Source organism: Hyla sarda, chromosome 6 (assembly GCF_029499605.1).
Source record: "Hyla sarda isolate aHylSar1 chromosome 6, aHylSar1.hap1, whole genome shotgun sequence".
In the NCBI taxonomy this organism is placed as follows: Eukaryota; Metazoa; Chordata; class Amphibia; order Anura; family Hylidae; genus Hyla; species Hyla sarda.
Window position 1 is genome coordinate 302,991,949 of NC_079194.1, and position 20,416 is coordinate 303,012,364.

Consider the following 20,416-nt stretch of genomic DNA (forward strand, 5'->3'; position numbering starts at 1 on the left):
ACATCAGAGAAAGTGATGGCGGGGCTTAGCATGTGCTATGTGCAGGAGAGGAAGATGGTCTGTGCCTGTGTACCTGCAAACTGAGCCAGTTGGAATTGCCTCAAATTTTTTGTGTGTGATCCAACATTTCTGTATTACTCCACCCCTGTGGTCCCTTCATCAAGTTCATCTACAGGCAGCAGCCCGTGACTCCAGGGTCAGACTACAAAAGGACTGTTTGTAGTCTGAAACCATGGAGAGACATTACTGCTGTATCCAAAAAAATTGATGTTATAAATTAAGATAATGTTGCTGGAATTTAAAGAATTTTGCAACAGAAATATCTGGATTATTGGTGTAGTAATCACCGGGATGGGGTTGATTTACTAAAAATTATTTAAAGGAAACACAGGTAACATATAAAAAGATAATAATAAAAATAATCTCCTTTGAATTATTATTATTTTTTAAGGTTCATTCTTATTGAATTGCATTGATCGTTTAAGAACATTGGTCACATTTTTTTTTATATATATAATTTTTTTATATATTTTTTTACAATAAATGCAAGAATGATGCTAAAAATTTCGATTCCTCCAGCAGATATATCACGATGACGACATTATGTATAGTAAGAATCTAGATCTAATCTAGATATATCCTTCATAAAGAGGTTGTCCAGGAATAGAAAACCAGAGCTTATTTCTTCCAAAAACAGCGCCACTCCTGTCCTCTGGTTGTGTGTGGTATTACAACAGGTCTTAATTCACTTCAATGGAACTGAGCTGCAATACTATACTGAGCTGTGATACTATAATATACTGAGGACAGGGGTGGCACTGTTTTTGGAAGAAATTAGCTGTGGTTTGTTATTCTTGGACAATCCCTTGAAAGGGTTACTCCTGTGGAAAACTTTTTTTTAATTTTTTAAATGAACTGGTGCCAGAAAGTTAAAACAGATATGTAAATTACTTCTATTAAAAAATCTTAAAGGGGTATTCCAGGCAAAATTTTTTTTATATATATCAACTGGCTCCAGAAAGGTAAACAGATTTGTAAATTACTTCTATTAAAAAAATCTTAATCCTTTCAGTACTTATGAGCTTCTGAAGTTAAGGTTGTTCTTTTCTGTCTAAGTGCTCTCTAATGACACGTGTCTCGGTGTCATTAAGAAGAGGTTTGCTATGGGGATTTGCTTCTAAACTGGGCGTTTCCCGAGACAGGTGTCATCAGAGAGCACTTAGACAGAAAAGAACAACTCAACCTCAGAAGCTCATAAGTACTGAAAGGATTAAGATTTTTTAATAGAAGTAATTTACAAATCTGTTTAGCTTTCTGGAGCCAGTTGATATATAAAAAGAGTTTTTGCCTGGAATACCTTTTTAATCCTTCCAGTACTTTTTAGGGGCTGTATAGTACAGAGGAAATGCTTCTCTCTCTGCTGACATCTCTGTCCAGAGCAGGCGAAAATCCCCATAGCAAACATAAGCTGCTCTGGACAGTTACTAAAATGGACAGCAGAGGTCAGCAGAGAGCAATATGGTGATGGCAGAAGAGAAATCCATTTAAAAAAAAGCATTTCCTCTGTGGTATAAGGCCCCTAAAAAGTGCTGGAAGGGTAAATATTTTTTTAATAGAAGTAATTTACAAATCTGTTTAACTTTATGGCACAAAAAAAAAAAAAAGTTTTCCATGGGAGTACCCCTTTTAAACATTACTAAAAACCACAACTCTCAGCATGCAGCAGAGGAAGCCACAAGGCCGGGAGCTGTGGTCTTACCGCATGTTGCAGACCAATGACAGACACTTACCCCGGGTGCAGGAGGAAAGGCTGGACGAGGAATCCCCGGTAGTCCCAGCTTGTTGTGAATGGCGGTGGCGGACACGATCTGAGCAGAGGACATGGCTGCCATGTGTTGTAATGCTTTGTCCTTGGCGGTTTGATCCTTTAATATAACATGTAGCATGCGGTTATTGAACTCTGTGCGGATAGTCGGGAGCTTGTGCAGCTACAAGCGTGAGGATTAAACAAAAGGAAGCTTTGGGGGGGGTTGGGGGGGTAATGCCGGCATGCAGCTATATGGAACCTAAAGACAGTGCTACTACCCAGGTCTCATCATGGCTTCTCCAGCTGTTGCACAACTACAACTCCTATCATGATCTCCAAGACTGGGGCTTCCTCTAAACTGTGACTCTCCAGCTGTTGCAAAACTGCAACTCCCAGCATGCCCTGACAGCCTTCGGCTGTCAGGGCATGCTGGGAGTTGCGGTTTTGCAACAGCTAAAGAACCATGAGTTTGGGAAACAATGACTGTCCCCTCCCCAGGCGTATTTAGTTGAAATAGCGACCTCACGTTCCGGGGCGGCCATGTTGCCGTCACATGACTTTTTGCCAGATAGTAGAAAAATAGTAGTCCTATTGGAACGTCGTCCACCCGGTAGGCTGTCTGCAACGTCTACTGTCATATCCCGGTTCTTAAAAGGGAACCAACTGAGTAACAGATGCAGTGTAACGTATAGGGGTCCCAGCAAATTGTTTAGAAGTTAATGGGGTACTCCGGTGGAAAACTTTTTTTTTTTTTTTTTTATTATTTTTTAAATCAACTGGAGCCAGAAAGTTAAACAGATTTGTAAATAACTTCTATTAAAAAAAAATCTTAATCCTTCCTGTACTTATTAGCTGCTGAATATTACAGAGGAAATTCTTTTCTTTTTGAAACACAGAGCTCTCTGCTGACATCATGACCACAGTGCTCTCTGCTGACATCTCTGTCCATTTTAGGAACTGTCCAGAGTAGCATATGTTTGCTATGGGGTATTTTCTCCTACTTCTTAAAATGGACAGAGATGTCAGCAGAGAGCACTGTGCACGTGATGTCAGCAGAGAGCTCTGTGTTCCAAAAAGAAAATAATTTCCTCTGTAGTATTCAGCAGCTAATAAGTACTGGAAGGATTAAGATTTTTAAATAAAAGCAATTTACAAATCTGTTTAACTTTCTGGCACCTGTAAAAAATAAAAAAATAAAAATAAAAAAAGTTTTCCACCGGAGTACCCGGAACGGGAATTTTTTTTATTTTGCAAATCAACTGGTTTCAGTAAGTTATACAGATTTTACTGATAAGTAATAAATGTTTAACCCTTCCAGTACTTAGCTGCTGTACGCTCTACAGGAAGTTTTGTAGTTCTTTCCAGTCTGACCACAGTGCTCTCTGCTGCCACCTCTGTCCGTGTCAGGAACTGTCCAGAGCAGGATTAAATCCCCATAGTAAACCCTCTTCTGCTCTGGACAATTCCTAACACGGACAGAGGTGGTAGCAGCGAGCACTGTGTTCAGACTGGAAAGAACTACACAACTTCCTCTGTAGTATACAGCAGCTGATTAAGTACTGGAAGGGTAAAGATTTTTAAATAGAAATAATTTACAAAACTGTATAATTTTCTGGCACCAGATGATTTGAAAACATTTTTTTCTCCCCTCCGGAGTTCCCCTTAACCACACTATAAATGGCCACCATAGATTACTATGGCATATTGACAAGTCTGCTAAAAGTGGCCCAATAATCGAGAAATGGAATAAACAAAATTGAGACCAATAATATCGTTTTAGTCCACAAAATAACTTAAAGGAGTACTCCGGTGAAAAACTTTTTTTTTTTTTTTTTTTTTTATAAATCAACTGGTGCCAGAAAGTTAAACAGATTTGTAAATTACTTCTATTAAAAAATCTTAATCCCATCATGACCACAGTGCTCCCTGCTGACACCTCTGTCCATTTTATGAACTGTCCAGAACAGCATATGTTTGCTATGGGGATTTCCTTTTATCCTGGACAGTTCCTAAAAATGGACAGAGATGTCAGCAGAGAGCACTGTGCTCATGATGTCAGCAGAGAGCTCTGTGTTTCAAACGGAAAAGAATTTCCACTGTAGTATTCAGCAGCTAATAAGTACAGGAAGGATTAAGATTTTTTAATAGAAGTAATTTACAAATCTGTTTAACTTTCTGGCACCAGTGGATTTAAGGAAAAAAAAAAAATGAATACAAATAAATTAAGTTTTCCACCGGAGTACCCCTTTAAGGACAGCCGTCTGGCTGCCTCTATGGGTCGGTCTTGTCGCTCGTTCATAATGATCAGATCAGTTCAAACAAAAAATGGCTTAGTGGAGTAGTGTTTCCCAATCAGGATACTTCCAGCTGTTGCAAAACTACAACTCCCAGCATGGCCAAAAAGCATACACTTAAAGGGGTACTCCGGCTCTAGACATCTTATCCCCTATCCAAAGGATAAGGGATAAGATGTCTGATCGCGGGGAGTCCCGCTGCTGGGGACCCCCGAAATCTCTCATACTGCACCCCCTGTCATCAGCCTCATGGAGCGGATATCGTTCTGTGGCTGATGACTCACGATCATGGGGCCGGAGTATTGTGATGTCAGGGCTCCGCCCCCTTGTATCATCACACCCCGCCCCCTCAATGCAAGTCTATGGGAGAGTCGTGGCGGCCAGAGTACCCCTTTAAATATATTCTGTATGGGGACACCAATTGCCCAATTCATATCTCCTCTGACATCCTGAGTCAATCGAGAGGCCATTGTTCACATAGATCAGCGTTTCCCAACCAGGATGCCTTCAGGTGTTGCAAAACTACAACTCCCAGCATGCCTGGACAGCCGGAGGCTGTCCGGGCATGCTGGGAGTTGTAGTTTTGCAACAGCTGTAGGCACCCTGGTTGGAAACACTGCTATAGATTCTGCAGTTTGTCTTTGTCCTAGGCCTGGCCGGAAGCCCAATAAGGTCGTAAAATAGGGCTATGGGGCGCTGGTACAAAGCCTGCGGTTGTCCGGGCATGCTGGGGGTTGTAGTTTTGCAATAGCTTGAAGTCGGCTGCATTAGATAGTTTTGCCTGTTTGTCGCTGCTAATTCATAATCCCGGTTTGTGAGCACTAAGGCGCGATGCAGGTCATACTAAAGTCTCCTGTTCATGGAATCTGCTTCTTGGGAGGGAGGAATGAAGGATTAAAATTCCACTTTATGTGAAGTCACCCCTATAATATAGTCAGTCATGGCACAACCATGTGTTCCTGTGTCAGACGGTACTACGCCATCTATAATCCCCCTGTACGGCGCTGCACTGGCATTGTCCAGCCTGATGCTGGTGTCTATGGAAGGACTATTGGTGCAAGATGGCAGACACGTCAAAGCAGTCTGAGGCAGGCTGTACACGTGCAGGCGAGGCCTTCATGCGATTAGCCCGATTTACTGGGAGTGGCCTGGGGAATCGGCTTGTCACACCTGGGGGGCCCTAATATGTAACCCACCTCCTGTGTGGGGGTAAAAAGAGCACAAGCTAGGACGGGTGGGGGGTACAAGTCAAAGCAAGAACAGCCAAACACTGTGCAAAAAGCCAAACTGGAGTCACAAGTCATGAGCCGGGGGTCAATAACTTACCATATTTGTCACCTGGATACAATACAAATCGTGTGTTAACAGGTTGGCTTAAAGCAAAAAAAAAAAACTAAACTACAAACCACACAAAACAATTTACTAAGGACATAGAAAGCAGCTAGACAAACATATTAAGTAATATTCAACACCATTTCTGAACAGTCTCAGAAATTGCCGCAACAAATCTAGGTGTGAATATTCCCTATAGGGGAGACTGGTAGAAATGCACAGAATATCTATATACACATATACACACACAGCACACGGTTCGTGATAAAGTACAAAAAAGTGAGTTTATTCCATTGGAAAATCAAGTGTTTCAAAACTAAGCAGCAACGTTTCAGCCGGCTCTCCCGGCCATTATCAAGCAGTGGGAGCTGAAAACGTTGCTGTTTATTTTTTTGAAACCCTTGTTTTCCCAATGGAATAAACTCACTTTTTTTGCACTTTATTACGGACTGTGTGCTGCAAAGAGATCCTTTTGCTTTATGGACGTGGGGTTGACTTGGCCAATACTCCAGAAGCTTCTTTGCACCAGGCACTTTTTTATTTGAATTGGATGTGCTGCTTTTCAAAAGTTTTTAATATATATATATATATATATATATATATATATATATATATATATATATATATACACACACACACACACATATATATATATATATATATACACACATATATATATATATATATATATATATATATATATATATATATGCGCAAATCAAAAAATGTTGCAGTATCTTGTAATAACCTTTTTTTATTGGACTAACAGAACTTTGTAGAGAAACTCTCGGGATTCTTCCCTTTATCAAGTCCAAAGCAAATCTTAGCTCACAAATCTCACAAATATGCAGGGGTTAAAGGGGTATTCCAGGCAAAAACTTTTTTTATATATATCAACTGGCTCCGGAAAGATAAACCGATTTGTAAATTACTTCTATTAAAAAATCTTAATCCTGCCAATAATTATTAGCTTCTGAAGTTTTCTGTCTAACTGCTCAATGATGATGTCACGTCACGGGAGCTGTGCATGATGGGAAAATATCCCCATAGGAGCTGCACAGCTCCTGGGACGTGAGTCATCAGAAAGCAGTTAGACCGAAAACAGCAACTCAACTTCAGAAGCTAATAACTATTGGAAGGATTAAGATTTTTTAATAGAAGTAATTTACAAATCTGTTTAACTTTCCGGAGCCAGTTGATATATATAAAAAAAAAAGTTTTTGCCTGGAATACCCCTTTAAGATAATAGATGTGGAGAATTCGCACTAAGATGGGCCATAAATTGTCTTGTTATAGGAACCAGACTAAATAGATAAGAATGAGAAAGGGGGGGGGGGGAGGGACTGGTAATTAAGCAGGACAAAGTGAGATGCAAAAGAGAATACAGTACAGTGCAGGTTATAAGAGAATACAGTACAGTGCAGGTTATAAGAGAATCCAGTACAGTACAGGTTATAAGAGAATCCAGTACAGTACAGGTTATAAGAGAATCCAGTACAGTACAGGTTATAAGAGAATCCAGTACAGTACAGGTTATAAGAGAATCCAGTACAGTACAGGTTATAAGAAATTTTGATAATGAGATAAAAAGCTAAAATCCACATTGAGTCATAAACCAGTATCATTTTGGCCTCAAATGTCTCTCTCTCTCGTGTGTTGTTGAAGTTCCCTCTCAGTATCCTGACTGTAAGGTCATGTATAGAGGGGCCTGTTTGGGTAAAATGATGTCCAACTGCTTGTAAGCTTAGATTTGCTTTGGACTTGATAAAGGGAAGAATCCCGAAAGCTTCTCTACAAAATTCTGTTAGTCCAATAAAAAAAAAGGTTATTACAAGATACTGCAACATTTTATGATTTGCATCACTGGACTAATACGGCTACTCAAATTTACTATTATATATACACACATACATACGGTATATATAGTTTTGGTCTAGGTTCACTATGGATATAGGAGAGATTATTCATCAATTCACAACATTTTAGGGGATTCTACAATTTCCTGCAGGAACTGTTGGCGCTATATAAATATCATCATTCCTTTTTTTATTTTTTGTGTGCTCTGTATTACAGAATTACAGAATATTCCAATTTCCTGTGGAAACTGTTGCCACTGTATAAATATATTTTTAATTATTTTTATTAAAATATTATCATCAAATATTATTATTACATTATTATTATTATATTATGAATAATAATTTTTATACTGTTACAGATTACTTCATATTCCTGCAGGAACTGTTGGCACTATATAATTATTATTACTATTTCTATTAATTTTCTATACTCTGTTACATGTTACATATTTACACAATACTCTAATATCCTTCAGAAACTGTTGCCAATATATAATTATTATTAACTATTTTTATTTAATTTTTTATACTATGTGTTACAGAATTACAGAATACACCAATTTCCTGCGGAAACTGTTGGCACTATGTAAATAATAATAATTTTATATATTTTTTATACTCTGTGTTAGAGCTAACGCTGTACCTGGTGGTATGAACCCTGGCACCCCACCCCCCAGGCGCTGCAGTAACAGGGCATCTATTTGCCTGGGGGGTTAGGACTTTAATGCTCCTCAGGTGTCATACCCCCTGTGGTTCTCCAGCTGTTCCAAAACTATAAGTCCCAGCATGCCTGGAGAGTCAAAGTCCAGTATAGATGTCTCTGCATAACATGCTTGGACTGGATTAGTGCATTTCTAATAAATCTTTCATTGCACATGGAAAGAAAACAGTAATACAGAAGATTATGTAACATATACACTTTACTAGAACTGCTTTGTATACTCCTTGTAAACAGTTAAACATCACAACACACATGAATAAATCATTAAACTAATCAGACAAGACACCACGGAGCATTGGGGGGGGGGGGGGGGGGGTTATGACCAACAAACAAGACAGACGGACAGATAAGAGCTGAAACATTTTCTTAATACCTTTTGATGTAAACCATTAAATCCCAATCCCAATGATCAGACTATTATATAAAGGGGAAATGTATTGGCATGTAACCCTTCATATTCCAGAGTCAATGTCTGCAAACAATTATTGTTAAAGGGAATTATCTAAGACAACACTGTTGGGGAAAAGCTCTGGGGCCGCTCCTGCTGGGCAAAAGCTCTGGGGCCGCTCCTGCTGGGCAAAAGCTCTGGGGCCGCTCCTGCTGGGCAAAAGCTCTGGGGCCGCTCCTGCTGGGCAAAAGCTCTGGGGCCGCTCCTGCTGGGCAAAAGCTCTGGGGCCGCTCCTGCTGGGCAAAAGCTCTGGGGCCGCTCCTGCTGGGCAAAAGCTCTGGGGCCGCTCCTGCTGGGCAAAAGCTCTGGGGCCGCTCCTGCTGGGCAAAAGCTCTGGGGCCGCTCCTGCTGGGGAAAAGCTCTGGGGCCGCTCCTGCTGGGGAAAAGCTCTGGGGCCGCTCCTGCTGGGGAAAAGCTCTGGGGCCGCTCCTGCTGGGGAAAAGCTCTGGGGCCGCTCCTGCTGGGGAAAAGCTCTGGGGCCGCTCCTGCTGGGGAAAAGCTCTGGGGCCGCTCCTGCTGGGGAAAAGCTCTGGGGCCGCTCCTGCTGGGGAAAAGCTCTGGGGCCGCTCCTGCTGGGGAAAAGCTCTGGGGCCGCTCCTGCTGGGGAAAAGCTCTGGGGCCGCTCCTGCTGGGGAAAAGCTCTGGGGCCGCTCCTGCTGGGGAAAAGCTCTGGGGCCGCTCCTGCTGGGGAAAAGCTCTGGGGCCGCTCCTGCTGGGGAAAAGCTCTGGGGCCGCTCCTGCTGGGGAAAAGCTCTGGGGCCGCTCCTGCTGGGGAAAAGCTCTGGGGCCGCTCCTGCTGGGGAAAAGCTCTGGGGCCGCTCCTGCTGGGGAAAAGCTCTGGGGCCGCTCCTGCTGGGGAAAAGCTCTGGGGCCGCTCCTGCTGGGGAAAAGCTCTGGGGCCGCTCCTGCTGGGGAAAAGCTCTGGGGCCGCTCCTGCTGGGGAAAAGCTCTGGGGCCGCTCCTGCTGGGGAAAAGCTCTGGGGCCGCTCCTGCTGGGGAAAAGCTCTGGGGCCGCTCCTGCTGGGGAAAAGCTCTGGGGCCGCTCCTGCTGGGGAAAAGCTCTGGGGCCGCTCCTGCTGGGGAAAAGCTCTGGGGCCGCTCCTGCTGGGGAAAAGCTCTGGGGCCGCTCCTGCTGGGGAAAAGCTCTGGGGCCGCTCCTGCTGGGGAAAAGCTCTGGGGCCGCTACTGCTGGGGAAAAGCTCTGGGGCCGCTACTGCTGGGGAAAAGCTCTGGGGCCGCTACTGCTGGGGAAAAGCTCTGGGGCCGCTACTGCTGGGGAAAAGCTCTGGGGCCGCTACTGCTGGGGAAAAGCTCTGGGGCCGCTACTGCTGGGGAAAAGCTCTGGGGCCGCTACTGCTGGGGAAAAGCTCTGGGGCCGCTACTGCTGGGGAAAAGCTCTGGGGCCGCTACTGCTGGGGAAAAGCTCTGGGGCCGCTACTGCTGGGGAAAAGCTCTGGGGCCGCTACTGCTGGGGAAAAGCTCTGGGGCCGCTACTGCTGGGGAAAAGCTCTGGGGCCGCTACTGCTGGGGAAAAGCTCTGGGGCCGCTACTGCTGGGGAAAAGCTCTGGGGCCGCTACTGCTGGGGAAAAGCTCTGGGGCCGCTACTACTGGGGAAAAGCTCTGGGGCCGCTACTACTGGGGAAAAGCTCTGGGGCCGCTACTACTGGGGAAAAGCTCTGGGGCCGCTACTACTGGGGAAAAGCTCTGGGGCCGCTACTACTGGGGAAAAGCTCTGGGGCCGCTACTACTGGGGAAAGCTCTGGGGCCGCTTCTACTGGGGAAAGCTCTGTGGCCAATACTACTGGGGAAAAGCTCTGGGGCCGCTACTACTGGGGAAAGCTCTGGGGCCGCTACTACTGGGGAAAGCTCTGGGGCCACTACTACTGGGGAAAGCTCTGGGGCCACTACTACTGGGGAAAGCTCTGGGGCCACTACTGCTTTACTTCTGAGGAAGCTTTAGGACACTATTGCTGGGGACGCTCTAGGACACTATGGCTGTAATTCTGGGGAAGCTCTAGGACACTACTTCTATACTGCTGGGGAAGCTCTAGGACACTACTTCTATACTGCTGGGGAAGCTCTAGGAAACTAATGATGTGGAAGCATAAGGATATTTATTACTTCTGGGGAAGATGGAGGACACCACTGCTATAGATACAGTTAACCTGTTAATGCATTCACCCCAATGGATGACCATGTCCCATCCGATACTAGCTCCAGCCAGAGATGGGCTCATTGTCTTGTAGCAATCATTAGGAGGGGATATAATGCAGCTCCCACAAAGGACCGACTCATGGACTCTTGTTGCCTAGCTCACCACTGTATTAACAAGGCTGAATTAAGTAACAAAAGGTGACTATTTCATTCTGGCTGTGGCGTTGGTAAGAATGTACATTGAGAGGTGTCCTGACTCGATGCCTAATGAGGAGTAATTAATCCATCTTTTTTTTTTCTGCTTTTCAAAAATGCTGAAGATTTCAATCACATCAAAAGGATTTTTTTTTTCCCCAAAAGCTTTCAAACCATTGCTCATTGAAAAGGAAACTAAGAGAGACGGACTATATTTAGCTTTTTGAGACTAGTCATCAACATTTCTTTTGCTTGGCTACAGATTATGAATCTAGAACATTTCCAGGGGAGTCATCTGGTGCATGTCTACTGAACAAGCAAAGAGAGGAAAGGGGGGGGGGGGGGGCATAGAACAAGCCATTCATTCCCATTGCCGTATGCTGGTGAGGAGGGTGTTATACACGGCTATCTCTGGTCCCATCAGCTCTTTTATCTGTTTAGTTTTTGCAACATGCTTGGGTGTCCATGCAGCCGGTACATTAGATGTGTAAAATAGCTGCAACCCAACGCCTTACATTTTGTCCTGCGGTTATGGGTCAAGCAGAGGGGTGAAGGCTGCCAACAGGACTGCAAGACTTATGAACAAAAAGAAAGGCCGCATTCTGGGTTATCAAAGGGGCGCTTGTCTATTACATCCAACTGCTCAGCCCGTGCAGCTACGTATCCAAGCCAGCCACCAAGCAGCAACGCCCAGCATGCTGCGCCGCACATGTGGGCCCAATCCTTCAAGCCCTTCACTACTTAGGACAGCTGGCACAGTGGGGTTAGTATGGAGGGGTGGGCACTGTAGTGTTCTATAGGTCATTTACCATCATTTGACTACTGAATTGCAAGTTACTCATCAAAACTACAATTACTAACCAGCAAATCTGCTGCCTTGTTCTTCTATATTAATAACACTAAGGACCATGCTAAAGAAATCGGAGGGATGAAGTTGGCTCGGCGGGTTTTCTGAGTGTAACCAAATAAAGCGCAATTGTAATAGAAAATTCTGCAACTTTCCAATATTCACATCTTTGCCACTTTTAAGATCTCTCCTCGCTCTTTGCCAATGGGAACATTTTAGTTTACACATGGGCGTCCCTACAACTGTGCGTCACATGAGGTGGGCCACATAAACGATAGCTAAATGTCTTGTGCGCCCCTTTGCGGCAACCAGTTATCAGCCGCCAATTCTCTATTAAAAATTGTTTGCACTTTCGTTGGCTAATTGGTGCCCTTACTGTACAGGGAGATCCTGGCTTCACAATAAATGTCCAAGGTAATCGGGCCCATTATCCTTGTGCAGCTTCACCATGGCAGAAGTCCTAGCATTGGATTTCTACTGTAGGGACACCTCCGATTTAAAGGTGAGGTGTGAACATAGCCTTATAGCCCTTTTAGACTAACAAACCCATACCCGATACAAGTGCTGAGCTAGCATATCAGTTCCTGTTTAAAGGGGTACTCCGGCCCCCAAGACATCTTATCCAATATCCAAAGGATAGGAAATACGATGTCTGATCGCGGGGGTCCCCCACAATCTAGCATGCAGCTGCCACCATTAAGTACTGCCGGAAGCGCTGGAGGCTCTCAGTCTTATGCCTCCTGACCACGGGGACAGAGTATGAGGGGGCGGGCGTGATGTCACATGGGGTGGAGTCGTGATGTCACGCCCGCCCCCTCAATGCAAGTCTATGGGAGGGGGCGTGACTGCCGTCACGCCCCCTCCCATAGACTTGCATTGAGGGGGCGGGGTGTGACATCACGACTCCGCCCCCATGTGACATCACACCCCACCCTCTCAATGCAAGTTATACTCCGTCCCCGTGGTCAGGAGGCATAAGACTGAGAGCCTCCAGTGCTTTCGGCAGTATTTACAGGTGGGTGCTGCATGCTAGATTGCAGGGGTCCCCAGTTGCGGGACCCCCGCGATCAGACATCTTATCCACTATGCTTTGGATAGTTGATAAGATGTCTTGGGGCCGGAGTACCCCTTTAATAACTCAGCCAGGGTCGCATGAACCATCTGTTTACACAAGGAGAAGTACACCTGACCAACAATGAGCTTTCGGGCTGCATCATGGACTGATAACTGGGGCTATTACACAGGGACAATAATCTCCCCATGTAACAAACGAACAGAGACTTGGGTGTCCAGAAGAATGTCCCTAGAATGTCCCTAGAATGTCCCTAGAATGTCCCTAGACCAAGCGGAGATCTTAAATACAGTGAATAATTAAAGCCTAAAGTTTTACAGAAAGTTGCAGAACTTTTTAACATTACGGTTTTGCGTTATTTGCATAAAAAAAACTGGGAAACCCCTTTACGGTCTATTCACACGTACATTATTCTGCGCAGATTTCAATGTACACTGAATGACTGAACACCGCTTCAAATCCTGCGCAGAATACCGTACGTGTGAACAGACCCTTAAAGGGGTACTCCGGTGAAAACCTTTTCTCTTTTAAATCAACTGGTGGCAGAAAGTTAAACATATTTGTAAATTACTTCTATTAAAAAATCTTAATCCTTCCAGTACTTACTAGCTGCTGAATGCTACAGAGGAAATTCCTTTCTTTTTGGAACACAGAGGTCTCTGCTGACATCTCTGTCCATTTTAGCAACCATGCATAGCAGATGTATGCTAAGGGCAGCATGGTGGCTCAGTGGTTAGCACTGCTGCCTTGCAGTGCTGGGGACTTGGGTTCAAATCCCACTAAGGACAACATTAAGTAAAGCGTCATTATTACAGTGATCCCTCAACTTACAATGGCCTCAACATACAATAGTTTCAACATACAACTGTCTTTTCTGGACCATCGTAAGTTGAAACCAGACTCAACATACAATGTACAGACAATCCAGATCTGTGAAACGTGTCAATGGCCGGAAGAACTGACCAATCAGAATGGGCATTCGCTGGTAAAACCCCTGTATTACTGAAGTGCATGCACTGACTGGTGTCTGGTAGCGCCCCCTACAGTACAGGGAGGCATTACATGTTCTGTACTAATTACCTGTATTACTGAAGTGTATGCACTGACTGGTGGAGCCCCCTACAGTACAGGGAGGTATTACATGTTCTGTACTAATTACCTGTACCAGTACCTCCTTTGGACACCAGGTGAGGGCGACTCCATTACTTTTTTAGGACATTGCGTGTACTGTACAGGACCCAAGAAGAAGCTCCTCTCCTCTACATAGACCAGTGTTTCCCAAGCAGGGTGCCCCCAGCTGTTGCAAAACTACAACTCCCAGCATGCCCGGACAGCCTTTGGCTGTCCGGGCATGCTGGGAGTTGTAGTTTTGCAACAGCTGGAGGCTCCCTGCTTGGAAAACACTGACATAGACAGTGATGTACAGCTCCCAGCAGATATTTCCTACTTTTATATGTAAGGATTTGCTTTATCTATATTAGTTATCTACTTATTTTTCTTTAATCCTCACTTTTTCCTATTTTTTGGATGACATTTTGGTGCCTTTAGAACCAACTACCAGGTTTCCATATAGAGTTCTGGTCTCAACATACAATGGTTTCAACATACAGTGGTCGTCCTGGAACCAATTAATACCGTAACTGGAGGGACCACTGCATTATAATAACGTCAGCCGAGAGCACTGTGCTCGTGATGTCATCAGAGAGCTCTGTGTTCCAAAAAGAAAAGAATTGCCTCCGTAGTATTCAGCAGCTAATAAGTACAGGAAGGGATTAAGATTTTTTTTTTTTTTTATAGAAGTAATTTACAAATCTGTTTAACTTTCTGCCACCAGTTGATTTAAAAGAAAGAAAAAAAAAAAGTTTTAACCGGAGTACCCCTTTAAAGGCGTGAGATAAAAGTGGGTGACGTGTTTAGTTATTTTTTTTTTTTTTTTACAGCTTATAAAGCCAAGGAACTTTAAAAAAATAAATAAAAAATAATCCTTTTCATTCTTGCAATCGCACTTTTTGCGGCTCATTGAGCTCAGAATTTCGTGGTGTTTGCGCCCGGGCCGAGCTCCGACCTGAGGAGCGAAGCTCTGAGGCTGCTAATTCACCACTAATTGATATCTCTGGGCAGACGTGCAGCGAAGGATCTGGAGAGGATATTCACAGTGAGAAATAGCAGAGCGGGTAATAAGAAATGTAAACAGCTCTCACATGCAGCAAGAAAACTAGGTTACAAGGATGGCGGCACAAAGCATTCACCGGTCACCATGGGAAACAGGAAGTGAGATGCATAGCAACCACAAGCCCAAAAGCAGAGAAGCGCATACCTTCAGCTTGGAATGAAAATCACGAGATTTCCTTCTGGCAAGAACCTGAATGTGACTAGACACCTGCAGGGTAGGGGGAGGGAGGAAAACAAAGGAAAAAGCCTGTAACCATGGAGATGAAAAGCCCCTACAACTGGGCAAGCCAGACGTACCTTAATGGCGGCTTGGATTTCGCGAACTTTCTTTCTTGCTAAGACCTGTATGTGACTAGACACCTACGGGGTTCAGATTTAAAAATAAAGAAAAAGGAAAAAAAAAAAAAAAAAAAAAAAAAAAAAGAAAAAAAATATAATAATTTTTAAATTTTTATTTTATGTTTTTATTTTTATTTTTTATGGTGTATTCTTAGGGCCAGCGCAAGCCCGGGTGGTATTAAGCTTGGCCACTAAATGTAAAAGTACTATTAAAAAAAAAAAATGTTTAATAAATATTAAAAAGAAAAAAAAAAAAGTAAAAATTTTAATATTAAAAGAATAAAAAAAAAAAAAAAAAAAAAAGTTGACAGGTGAAAAATAGAAAAAGTGTTTGTAAAATTAAAATGTATTATAATTTAGTTGGCTATGCATCAATGAATCGGCCCTATTGCTGTAGTGGAAAAAGTAAGAAAAAAATATTTAAAAAATTCTGAATTTAAAAGGAAATATATTGCCTCTTTCACGAGAATTATAATTATATATATATATATATATATATATATATATATATATATATATATATATATATATATATATATATATATATATATATATATATAAAAAGCATTTTAAAATAGAATTTGATGTTTTTATGGGCTATTCTATAAATATGCCACTTTCAAGGCGGAGGATAACAAGCAATTCATATTTTTTTTCCCTCAATTTATGGGAAAGGAAAAAAAAAGGAAAAAGACCGACTCTTGCTAGAAACAAACAAAAACAAAACATCTTAAAAATATTACTTAAAAATAAAAAAATAAAAATGGGGCTATATAAATGAATGTTACTTTATCTGGGATGGAAGAAAAAGTTATAAAAAAAAATATACTGACATTTTTGTAACATTTGGGACTGAAGTTCACATTTTGCACATTAAAAGCCATATTCACAAACCTTAAAATACGTTTTTTAAATTTAAAAAATAAATAAATAAATTCATGGAGACAAACTGCACACAAATAAATGAATAAAATTAATTAATGATTTAATAAATAAAGTAAATAAATGGGTTTATAAATAAGTCAATGTCTACTGGGGGAAAAACCCTAGATTTTATAAAAAATAAAACACTTTAAAAATAAATTATTTTATGATGTATATAGTCGAAGGCCGTTTTACACCAGTGTAATGCAGTCGCATTTATCTTTCATCATTTGGGCCCAAGTGCTTTGCTTAAAGGGGTTATCCAGGAAGAAAAACTTTTTTTTATATATCAACTGGTTCCAGAAAGTTAAACAGATTTGTAAATTACTTCTATTAAAAAATCTTAATCCTTTCAGTACTTATGAGCTTATGAAGTTAAGGTTGTTCTTTTCTGTCTTAAGTGCTCTCTGATGACACGTGTCTCGGGAACCGCCCAGTTTCCCAAGACAGGTGTCATCAGAGAGCACTTAGACAGAAAAGAACAACCTAAACTTCAGAAGCTAATAAGTACTGAAAGGATTAAGATTTTTTTAATAGAAGTAATTTACAAATCTGTTTAACTTTCTGGCACCAGTTGATATATAAAAAAAAGTTTTTTCCTGGATAACCCCTTTAACCACAGGGTCTAGTGACAAGAACCAAAATCCTCATCGTCATCCAGACTTGCGGTTCAGCCAGGACTTGGGGCGCCATTATGAACATAATTGCGACCATTACCCTTGCCTAACCGCCCACATATACATAAATTATGAATGTAAGAAAGTTTTTGGAAAGTTATCATCAAACATTAACTAACGATAAATGTAACAAGTCAAGCCGGTAGCTGGAGACCTAACAATGGAAAACTTTATTCAAAATATCTACTAAACTTTATAAAATACAATAAAAAACATTTAAATAGCGTAAGGCAGTGTATGCAAACCTGTGGTTGCCCAAGCTGTTACAAAAACTACAACTCCAGTCATGCCCTGACAGCTGCAAGCTGTCAGGGCATGACTGGGGTTGTAATTTTTGCAATAGCTGGGCGGCAACAGGTTGCAATAAATTAAAATTTTCCAAAATTTTTTTATTTTTTATTTTTTCCTAGACAATGGTAGGCAAACCCACACTTCTTATGATTTATTATGGCACTTTTTTTTCAGCAGTAGCTGAACTTGTCTCGCCAAATATTCATCAGAGAAATGAATACATTGTAACGGAGCACAATCCCGGCTTTCTCTCCGATACTAATTGATTGGAGAAGCGTTGAGGAGCGGCGCTCCGTGCTGACTCATCACAGGCTTTTTCTTGTGGCTCCTGTCACATTCTATGCGTGCCAATGTGAGGGGACTATTGTTCCCGGACGCCATGCCCCTGTAAACACGACACCACTCAGGGGGCCCGAGCTGCCGGCAGGTAACGCCGAACATTAATGAACACGGCTAATGAGGGCTCAGAGGATAAAGCCAAAGGGAATTTACTTCTCTCTCTCTAAGCCCTAGATACATAGAGGAGAGGATTGTAGCCTACATCTCTGTACAACAAGGGACGCCATGCTGGGTCTGACCTCTATACATTTTATATATATATATATATATATATATATATATATATATATATATATATACATATATATATATATATATATATATATATATATATATATATATATTTATTTACTTATTTCTATCTAATATATATATATATATATATATATATATATATATATATATATATATATATATATATATATATATATATATATATCTATCTACACATCGGAAAGGTAGGCCTGAACCCTTGTTCTTGTGTTACACTTTCATCATGAAGCTTATTGATACAACTAACTATGTATTCTAAACTAGGATATGAGCAGATTTCACAAACTGAAGCGAATTCACACAGGTTACATTTCTATAATATTATACTTAGGCAGTAATGTAATGTATGTACACAGTGACCTCACCAGCAGAATAGTGAGTACAGCTCTGGAGTATAATACAGGATATAACTCAGGATCAGTACAGGATAAGTAATGTAATGTATGTACACAGTGACCTCACCAGCAGAATAGTGAGTACAGCTCTGGAGTATAATACAGGATATAACTCAGGATCAGTACAGGATAAGTAATGTAATGTATGTACACAGTGACCTCACCAGCAGAATAGTGAGTGCAGCTCTGGAGTATAATACAGGATATAACTCAGGATCAGTACAGGATAAGTAATGTAATGTATGTACACAGTGACCTCACCAGCAGAATAGTGAGTACAGCTCTGGAGTATAATACAGGATATAACTCAGGATCAGTACAGGATAAGTAATGTAATGTATGTACACAGTGACCTCACCAGCAGAATAGTGAGTACAGCTCTGGAGTATAATACAGGATATAACTCAGGATCAGTACAGGATAAGTAATGTAATGTATGTACACAGTGACCTCACCAGCAGAATAGTGAGTGCAGCTCTGGAGTATAATACAGGATATAACTCAGGATCAGTACAGGATAAGTAATGTAATGTATGTACACAGTGACCTCACCAGCAGAATAGTGAGTACAGCTCTGGAGTATAATACAGGATATAACTCAGGATCAGTACAGGATAAGTAATGTAATGTATGTACACAGTGACCTCACCAGCAGAATAGTGAGTGCAGCTCTGGAGTATAATACAGGATATAACTCAGGATCAGTACAGGATAAGTAATGTAATGTATGTACACAGTGACCTCACCAGCAGAATAGTGAGTACAGCTCTGGAGTATAATACAGGATATAACTCAGGATCAGTACAGGATAAGTAATGTAATGTATGTACACAGTGACCTCACCAGCAGAATAGTGAGTACAGCTCTGGAGTATAATACAGGATATAACTCAGGATCAGTACAGGATAAGTAATGTAATGTATGTACACAGTGACCTCACCAGCAGAATAGTGAGTGCAGCTCTGGAGTATAATACAGGATTTGTTAGTGTGAATCCACTTCAGTTGTGTAGACTGCTGTTTCCCTGTTATACACTTTTGTAAATAAAGTTTTCTGTGACTCCATATAGTGACAGTATTCAGCCAGTCTTTGTTTTATTCATTAATCATATTTTTAAATGCAGCATTTACAATGCTAAGAGCTGTTGGATCTGGATCTTATAATGGGATAATAGTTTCCCACCACATACTGTCCCTTCTATTAGTTTTACAAAGAATAATTTTAAATTTGACCAATAAAAATTTGGAAGTGGACCTGTCATCACATTACACGGTGATATGTATGGGGATAGGTTTGCTTTCCTAATATCCAACATGGTACAAACCATTTATTTGCCATTGTAGTAATAGAGTGAAGTTGTATCATTTCATTGGGCCACAAAGTCAGATGACAGATCAGATAAGCCAACAAGTGCCACAAGGGCAGAGCAAGTAACCAGCTCCTTATAGGTTATGGCCAGATCTATAGTGTTTAATGCAGCATTAGAATGTATGTCTAGGGAAGTGTTTCCCAACCATTGTGTCTCCAGCTGTTGCAAAACTACAACTCCCAGCATGCCCGGACAGCCTTCATGTACGTCTATAGCAATGTTTCCCAACCAGTGTGTCTCCAGCTGTTGCAAAACTACAACTCCCAGCATGCCCGGACAGCCTTCATGTATGTCTAGGGAAGTGTTTCCCAACCACTGTGCCTCCAGCTGTTGCAAAACTACAACTCCCAGCATGCCCGGACAGCCTTCATTGTATGTCTAGGGCAGTTTTTCCCAGCCAGTGTGCTTCCAGCAGTTGCAAAACTACAACTCCCAGCACGCCCGCACAGCCTTCATGTATGTCTAGAGCAGTGTTTCTCCAGTTGTTGCAAAACTACAACTGCCAGCATGCCTGGACAGCCGAAGGCTGTCCAGGCATGCTGGGAGTTGTAGTTTTGCAACAGCTGAAGGCACACTGGTTGGGAAACACTGTTCATGGGTGAGACCAAATAAATAAATACACTCTACTGTACTGTATCTAAATATTAACTAAACAGCAACAGTTTCAGGGTTTGTCCCGGAATAGGAGGCAACAATAGACTGAAGCTGTCCAATTGATATGAACAGGAAAAAGTGTCTGGGCATGCTCTGTGACCTTGGCAGAGGTCATTCTAGAAGGAGGGGGGGGGGGGGACTGATCTGTGAGCATCAGCTACAGTGTGAACCTATCTGTGTCACCTTTCACTCTATCTCCAGTGCTGAGACCTACACATCACCTATGAGACCGATCTCAGCCGATCCCCTCTTG

The 20,416-nt window shown here is 42.0% G+C and overlaps 1 protein-coding gene and 1 long non-coding RNA gene across 8 annotated transcripts in view; one reads left to right on the forward strand and one right to left on the reverse strand.

Moving 5' to 3' along the window:
- Positions 1–20,416, reverse strand: part of TEAD1 (TEA domain transcription factor 1) — a 189,022-nt gene that overhangs the window by 37,765 nt on the left and 130,841 nt on the right. For 4 of the 7 annotated variants that reach the window (XM_056527972.1, XM_056527977.1, XM_056527970.1 and 1 more), the window contains 3 exons: positions 15,200–15,262; positions 15,048–15,110; positions 1,791–1,925 (listed from right to left, as the gene is read on the reverse strand). In XM_056527972.1, the coding sequence (XP_056383947.1) occupies positions 1,791–1,925; positions 15,048–15,110; positions 15,200–15,262 (261 nt within the window). The remainder of the gene's footprint in view (positions 1–1,790; positions 1,926–15,047; positions 15,111–15,199; positions 15,263–20,416) is intronic. The other 3 variants (XM_056527973.1, XM_056527974.1, XM_056527975.1) reach the window with 3 other exon arrangements.
- LOC130277350 (uncharacterized) overlaps positions 1–20,416 on the forward strand; it is a 44,643-nt gene that overhangs the window by 361 nt on the left and 23,866 nt on the right. The window lies entirely within an intron of this gene.